At 36.1% G+C, this 8,806-nt stretch overlaps 1 protein-coding gene across 1 annotated transcript; it reads left to right on the forward strand.

Moving 5' to 3' along the window:
• The first annotated feature begins 7,798 nt into the window (after positions 1-7,798).
• LOC136842019 (zinc finger MYM-type protein 1-like) lies at positions 7,799-8,461 on the forward strand. The gene has a single exon (XM_067109418.1). It carries the CDS (start codon positions 7,799-7,801, stop codon positions 8,459-8,461), a length of 663 nt encoding a protein of 220 aa, XP_066965519.1.
• The last annotated feature ends 345 nt before the right edge of the window (positions 8,462-8,806 follow it).

Genomic DNA, 8,806 nt, shown 5'->3' on the forward strand with positions numbered 1-8,806 from the left:
CATAAGTAAGTCAGGAGCCCCACTGAATTGTTGTGTTAATAAAGAAAATAAAATGTAGTGATACTATGATAGGACACGTATGTTCCCTCAATTCTCCCAATTTATGTTGGGTTTGTTAGTCCCTCCGCACTCCTGTGCTGCGGTGGAGAGTATTTTCTCCCATATCAATCAAATTAATAAAGACTGATATATGGAACAAGCTAAATATAGCCACTAAATGGACTGTTATTAGCCAATGGAAATGGGGGGCATATTCACTGCTAAGAACGGGAGCCTAGTGCTTAAGCTGCTTTCAAGTATATTACTATTTCAGTATTTCAAACTACTTTGTCTATTTTTCGTTATTATCGTAATTGCAGAAACTTTGGAAATTGGGTAACAATTGAAATTACTGTAGAATGTAAATGTCTTTTTATTTTGTCATTGTAAGTTACATTTTTTTATCACGTCAGTTCCAATAACGATTATATATTAGAAATGTTTAAATTCTTTCGCTTGGAGCATCAGGCTCTTGTTTGATGATCATAATCAGTAAAATTTATTAAGGCACTGCTACATATTTCAATATCATAAGTCACTAGGCTATTTGAATTTAGTTTTAACGTTGTTTATGTTCATTATTGCACTTTTTGTGGTGAATGATAAAAAAATTTTCACCTTTCAGTAGTCAAGAGGAATCATTAAATAAAACGTTACACAGAAAAGATGTATTCCAAGCGCGCAACAGAATTAGACTACGGTAGTTGGAAGAAATGTTCTCCATTGCCAGATCAATTATGAAGAAGCTTCTTCAAATTATATGTAAGTATACAAACATATGAGTATTATTAGTATAAGAAATGTTGCAATTTTGTTAAATTAAATTAGTGGATACATTTTGGATACTATTTTAAAGGAAATGGATACGTTTTTATAATTTTTGGCGTCCATTGGGATAGTTTTTTTTTTTATTTTTCCCACTGGGTAGCCCACCGATGCACTAAGGAGGCAACAGCCGCACTCGGGTATATATTTTCTCCACCATCATCTATTGCTTTCTTTTCCTAATTCCTCGGATGACCTGCCCGTTGACCTTCGACACCTTTTCTTTCCTGCATCTTTCTTGATCTCCGTGGTCGTATGCTTAATCTTACGCTGTTCGGGATTGTCCCCTTTCTGTCCATCTTTTTGCTGACGTTCTTCTTAAAACTCCAGTATCTTATTTCACAAGTGATCTTGTTCTCAAAATTGCTCCTTACTTTGCCTGCCATGGTTTTTTTCTATAACAGTTGGTGACGCCATTCTCTACGATCACCAGCTGTGTTTTATTTATTTATTTTTTTATATTTGAAATCTTTTTCCAAGTTAATCTTATGGTTATGTTTGGCCAGTGCTGAGGCTTGGTTGTGCTGGCAAATGCTCTGTTTATCCTGAGTTGCTCTCTCCTTGCACAATTTGCCACTTTGACCAAAATATACTCTACCACAATTGTCACAAAGTGCTAGGTAGACCCCTCCCCTCTTCTCTCATTTTATGGGTAATTAATTTCCAGTTACCTTATTTCAATACAGAAATGTTATTATTATGATTCCCAACCAATCTTATGCATTTCAGTTTTTAGTTTTTTGTAAAAGAGAACTATTGCGCCGGCTTTGTCTGTCCGTCCGTCCTCAGGTCTTGAAAACTACTGAGACTAGAGGGCTTCAAATTGGTATGTTGATCATCCACCCTCCAGTCATCAAACATACAAAATTGCAGCCCTGTAGCCCGGGTAGTTTTTATTTTATATAAGGTTAAAGTTAGCCATAATCGTGCATCTAGCAACGACATAGGACAGGTCACCACCGACCCGTGGTTAAAGTTTCATGGGCCGTGGCTTATATAGCATTATACTGAGACCACTAAAAGATAGATCTATTTTCGGTGGCCTTAATTATACGATGTACAGAAAACTCGATTGCGGCGAAGAAACTTCGGTGCATTTTTTACTTGTTTGTTTGGTGTTTCCTAACCTTGAAAAGTTGGTGTGGCCCTTCCCCCACCAGTGAGTCGGGTATAACAGTTTCCTAAGAGAAGCAAATATGCGGACCGGGAGCTTGAGTAACTTTTCCGCTTCCTTTAAGGGATTTTCATATCATGAGGTTCTTGGCGAAGATTCAGCTAATAATTTCGTCTTCCATTTTTAATACAACAGATTTTCAGCCTTCATGTAAATCTGGAATATTTCCTCACAATTAGGCACAAATGTCAAGAAAATACGAGAGCATTAATGTGTAAAAGAGCACCAAAATCTACTATTTTGCATCCGTAACGTTTCTTAATAAACTATGTCTTTGCGGGAGGTAGTTAGTCAGTCTGTGAGAAGGGAATGATTTTGATTTTATTCAGGTGACTCTGAAAGGAATTCTTTATATTTCTGCTAGAGAAGCCTTTGCTACTTTAACAACAGACCTTTACTACATTTCTGCAAAACTTAAAATGTTGAAACTACGGGAGAGATTTCTTTTATAACGTGTCAGCTGGTTCATTTAATATGTAAACTTTGTGTCTGATGCTCATTCATTTTTTTTCTGTTCTGAAATGGTGGGTGACCATTTTGCAGTGAACGAATTCTAGGGTCGTTTATCATTTGCTCGCAAACATTTTTCATTTGCCGGAGCCGTACGACGAGAAAATAACATCGATTTACTGCGCGTCTTTCCTAATCAAGGTTATAAATCGTTTCGTAAGGAGCCAATATGATTTGTGACCCGTTGTTTATCATTTCTCGTGGAAGAGAGTAACGAGAAGAATTTACTATCGACGGCAGACCTCTCTTTTGCCGGCAGTGCCGATTTTCAACGTTTTTTTATTTTTTTTTTTTTAGATAATTTTTTTGAAAATATGCTTGATTTTCCCAAAGTTGGAGATAGGATACAGAAGATGGCATCTATGGACTGACTTTTTTTTTTTTTTTAAGTAATACATGATGCAAAAGACATTCTTCATATCAAGTTGTTATGACTTGTTTTTTTTAATTCCTCTTACCAGAGACCAGCTGCCATTTCAAAAGGAGAAACGATAAAAAGATTGAACGAATAATAAAAAAAAAATTCAAAACTAAGTAAACGTGACTGATAACGAATACTATTTGCATGGGGATGTGAAGTCATCTCCGTTGGTAGTTTGTTGGTTTAGATTAGACTGACCTTTTGCCAAAAACTACTAAGGGGCCAACCGAGCTGATACTTTGTTCAATATTTTATGTTCACGAAGTTCTTCATTTACTGAAGCCGAACGACGAGAAAAAACATCAGTTCGAAACTAAAAAAAGTAAATGGTGACCTTTTACTTATAATCTCCCGCGATTTCCCTCATACAGCAGAATCCTCTTCCTTCTTGTTTTGTTCAAGTAAATGAATAATTATTGTGTTTCTCTTTTATTACTGGCTGTATGTTCAAACGTCCCATGTTAAGAATGTGGCAGAGACTGATATGAATTTTCTCGAGACAACCTCTCTAAGGGCAAACAGCTTCTCGGTTTACTACTACTACTACTACTACTACTACTACTACTTCTACTACTACTAGTACCTGCAAAAAATATTGTCTTAAACATTGGCGGTTATTGGTATTGCTTCCTTCCTGTTACCAATAATTCTGCTGTCCATGACGTAAACATACTGTAGTCACCATTACACATTGGTTAAAGCTTTCTATTTTTGTTTTAAAGAAGAGACGCGGATGGTGAATCAAAATCTAAATGAAGACATTGAAAAGATTTCCAGACTAAATTAACCTTAGAATAGTACAGCAGAGCAACCCAGCCCCTCCTTTTAATTACACACACACAAGAGACTTCATAAGCAAATATCTTATGATACGATCGTTTTGTGGGTGTTTTGGCAACCATAATTCTAGGTGTGTCCTTATTTTAAGGTGGTCATGGGAGGGAAGAGTTAAGGACGAGAGGAAGAGAAAGGAGGAATAATTACGAGGAGGAAGAAGAAGAAAGGTTACAACAAAAGAGTCACGAATTGCAGTAGCGGTGATTCTCATGAAATGAAATGTCTGGTCGGGAGATAAGACAAGGTGAACCTTCGGACGACAGTTAGGGATGTAGCTTATTCTATCAAATATTTTCCTTCATATTACCCTGTATCCAACCTCTCCTCGTTTGATCTTTATGGGTAGTGTGGTGTGAGGTTTAGAATAAATCTAAGGAACCATGAACCCTGTCTATTCCTCGGCATGAACGGTACCCTCATTCGTTTACAGGTTTCCATGAAATAATCATAAGCCCATTTTCCCAGAAATGACTTCGGCATGGAAATGATAAAAAAAATAATTTGGAGTCTGCTATTTAGTCTCAGTTCAGATGAATCCCACCAGGGTGTCATTGTCAACGATATCGCTCTTCTTTCGCGTCAAGTTTCATATTCCATTTAAAATGAGTGAACTCCAACGTCTATCAATGCTTCTGGTTCGGTTTCCAGGTAGCATAGGCGTAACTGCGCGGGGGCACAGGGAGCCACGTGCCCCCCCATTTGAAACTGGTGCCCCCCATTTTGAGTTCATGTAGCTTGTAGTAACCTAGGTTTAATTTTCATATTATTATTATTATTATTATTATTATTATTATTATTATTATTATTATTATTATTATTAACGTTTTCTACATCAAGTAGTTTGGATGTTTTACTATATTAACTGTAAGAAATAAATCAATTTTCTTTCTTAATCTCAGGAGTATACATATTCGTTTTCCAAACGTTATGTAAGCGTGAAAGAAATGTAATCAAATCATGTACAGAAAATAATTTATGGCCAAAAAATCAGTGGATAATGTAAAATTTGGAAATTAAAATAGGATAGAAAATAAAAACTTCAAAAACACGCACACGCACAGACACACACACACGCGTATTATACAAAACTGTTATATATGTATAACGCAACAATGTCAGAGGTCTGACTGACATATTATAATCAGTTGGTAAAACATCTGGACATGCGAAAATCCTACACAAACTCTCAGAAATAGTGCATTATTGCATAACGCAAATTTGGTTACAGAGAGAGAGAGAGAGAGAGAGAGAGAGAGAGAGAGAGAGGGAGAATGTGCTCATCATCATTGATATTGTATGAATCCACCGGTTATTCGTTTTTATTTGTCTTGCGCAGCGCCATCGTTGGTAATAGTCTCTTACAATATATGTATGTGATGTGTTGACGGAACGCTGGCACGGATAAGCCGAGACAGTGCAGTTCCTGTTGGTAAATGGCAATCATTCTGTACGCGGTCGTGTGAATAAGAACGTCACCAAGACACGGCAGGTATTTATGTTACAAGCGTTTCAGACTCATTTCTATTTTTCTTTGTAGTGATGCTGTCATTCTTTCGTCCTTGATAGTTTAATAGCAAGTGCATAAACGAAAATTTTCAATGTTATAGGCAGTGTGCTCTAAGGAAAGGCTTGCTTTGCTCAGGGCCATTTATTTAGTGTTGTAAGACGTTTTCACCTACGTAAATTAACTAAAGACACTAAAATAAAACTAATCCTTTTTCCGAACTGGAGACAATCTTAAATAAGGTATTATAAAGGTTCGGTTGTGTAATTTAACACTTTTATCCAGTTAATGCCAGCACTCACTTTTATATACAAGACAGTTATGGTATATATATATATATATATATATATATATATATATATATATATATATATATATATATATATATATATATATATAGATAGATAGATAGATAGATAGATAGATAGATATCTAGATATGTGTGTGTGTGTGCATGTGTATTTATTTACTGTTTCAAAATGTCCTAAATGTTGTTATTGATATTATTCAGAGCAGCAAATAGTAGTTATATTAGTTTATGTATTTATTCAGTTTATATATATATATATATATATATATATATATATATATATATATATATATATATATATATATATATATATATATATATATGTGTATTCTTATATTTATGCTATCACATCTTAACTGATTTTACAAATGATCCTGTGACATAGCTAGAGTGCAATCATTTCTATTTGCAAAAAGTATGGTTAAGATTATATTTCATCACATCTTAACTGATTTTGATGATCAAGTAAAGCAATCATTTCTATTAAAAGTATGGTTGAGATTTTCTCTACGTTCTAGATGTTGTCTTAGCCTAGATGTTGTCACCTTCCCGAACATCAGTTTTATATCATGCAAGCAACCATAAAAAGTTTCTTTAAAAGGCAGTCAACTGCCGATGATCCGAATGAACCTTCTCTTTCAAGTAGGAAACGTCAAACCACTGATAACACACAAAGTACTGTAGTCTATGAAAAAGACATATGGTTAGATTCTGCTGAATCTGCTAGTGAAACTGATTCAGTTGACAGTGACAGGGGAAACATAGGTATTACAACATCAGTGACACCAAGAACATCATGTATTCCAAAAGCCTCTGAACAAAAACATTCAGTTCTAGGACCTGACGACATAAGCAAAGGAAGAACAGAGAGTCCAACTCAGCCATCACAGGTAATTTTCCCTTCGACAAGGTTTGGGAAAAAGCATCGTGCCTTTAGGTCAGCATGGTATGGTTCACACAAATGGCTTGAATATTCTGTTAGTCAAGATGCTGCTTATTGCTTCTGCTGCAGGATGTTCCCTCCCCCTAATAAACCTCCATCTGAAATTCCATTTACAACTACTGGATACCGTCAGTGGAAAAAAAGCAAATGAAAAAGACGCTGGGTTTGCTCAACATCAGCGTAGTGATTATCATATGGCGGCTTTCTGTGCATGGAAAGAGTTTAAACAACGCATAGAATCTGGAAGTACAGTTGCAGCTGCCCTTACATCTACCCATGAGAAAACGATTATTGATAACAGACACTATATCAAACAAGTGGCCAGAGTCCTCTGTCTGACAGCCAGACAAAAGATTGCTCAAAGGGGCCATAAAGGAGATGTGGATAGTCCAAATAAGGGTAACTTCTTGGAGATCTTAGAGTTGTTAAGTGAAAATGATGATATAGTGAAAACTCGACTGAAAGGAAAGAATAGAGTTAAATACACCTGCCCAAAAATTCAGATTGAAATTTTTGCGCTACTGGCCCAAATGATTCGGGAGGAAATTTCAGAAGAACCGAGTTCAAATACGTACTTTTCAGTCATGACTGATGATTCCAGGGCTATCAGTAAGAAAGAGCAATTATCAGTAGTTGTTCGCTATGTGTGCAAGAACAATATACATGAAGAGTTCTTGGACTTTGTTTGGCTACACAACCTTAATGCTAAATCACTTAAACATAGTTTGTGTACGGTTCTGAGATTGTGTTCAATTGATCCCAGAAACTGTGTAGGGCAAACATATGATGGTGCTTCTGTAATGAGTGGAGTGAATCGAGGAGTTCGGCAGCTGGTGCGTGAAGAGTTAGCACCACAAGCAGTTTACATTCACTGTTATAATCACAGACTGAATCTTATTATTGTTGACAGTGTCAGATCAGTTCGACTGGCTGACTCTTTCTTTAGTTTGCTAAAAGAGATTTATACATTTATGTCCTAACGCACACCACATGAAATTTATCTTGCTAAGCAAAAGGAATTGTTTCCTAATAAGCAAATTAGATCTCTGAAAAGGCTCAGTGATACAAGATGGTCTTGTCAGTATCTATCATGTAAGGTTCTGCTTGATACCTTTCCTGCTGTCATAAGTACCCTTGAAGAGATTTCTTCATCCCAGTGCCACACAGGCAAGCGTGCACATGTTGCAAGAAGTTTATTAATGAACATTAATTTTGCATATGTTTTATGCTTAGTGATGTTCACCCACATTTTATACAAAACGAAGCTTGTGTCAGATGTGCTTCAGTCATCGTCTTTAGATCTGTCAGCAGCTGCCCAAATGATTGATGCTATCCAGCAGGAATTAAAGAATGAGCGCTCAGAAAAAGCTTGGCATAGCATTTGGGAGAAGGCAGTTGCGATGTCCCAGACACACAGTATTGAGGTTTCACCTGCCAAGCAAAGAATACATAAATTACCGAGGCATCTAAAGGATGCTGTCGTCTTGGAAACAACTGGACATAGAGAAGTGTGTAAGCATGAGGAACAGGAAGGATACAAAAACACACTCTATTATCCAGTAATGGACAAACTACTAACTGAAATTGAGTCAAGATTTGATGATGCCAACAGATCCCTTTTCCATTCAATATCATCTCTTGATCCTTCCTCCCCTCAATTTTTACGGCAGGACCAGTTGGAGACAATGGCAGCTAAGTATAATGTTGATCTTGAATTCTTAGATGTTGAGCTGCGACAAGCAAAACGATTAGTAAAACGTAAACAAGCTGATGGGGTTAAAATTGCCAACATTGTGGATTTGACAGCTTTTGTTGTTCCTTTTAAAGATGCATTTCCAGGTTTGTACAAAATGTTAATCATTGCTCTTGCATTACCCACCAACATCTGCATCTTGTAAGCGAAGCTTCTCTTCACTAAGACACAAAGAATTACCTCAGAAATTCTATGTGTGATCATAAATTGTCCCCTGTATCGCAATTGGAATCCACCAGGACAGGGCAAAGAATATCGATATGGAAAGGTTTGTTGATATTTTTGCTAGGAAACATAATAACAGAATGATGCAGATGTATTAAATTAATACATCTGCATCATTCTGTTATTAATACTGTTAATTAAATTATTAGGTTCAATAACCAAGTAACCAATTGTAATGGAATCTTATTATATAGTCCAACTAAAGTCGTTAATTGTAGCAATCAAATGTCTTAATTTCTTTTGATCTCACTGTTTAAACATATCA

The sequence above is a fragment of the Macrobrachium rosenbergii genome, chromosome 9 (genome assembly GCF_040412425.1).
Source record: "Macrobrachium rosenbergii isolate ZJJX-2024 chromosome 9, ASM4041242v1, whole genome shotgun sequence".
In the NCBI taxonomy this organism is placed as follows: Eukaryota; Metazoa; Arthropoda; class Malacostraca; order Decapoda; family Palaemonidae; genus Macrobrachium; species Macrobrachium rosenbergii.

Excerpts from the sequence above, each read along its gene's own strand:
- LOC136842019 (XM_067109418.1), top strand. The coding sequence starts at position 7,799 with ATGTTCACCCACATTTTATACAAAACGAAGCTTGTGTCAGATGTGCTT.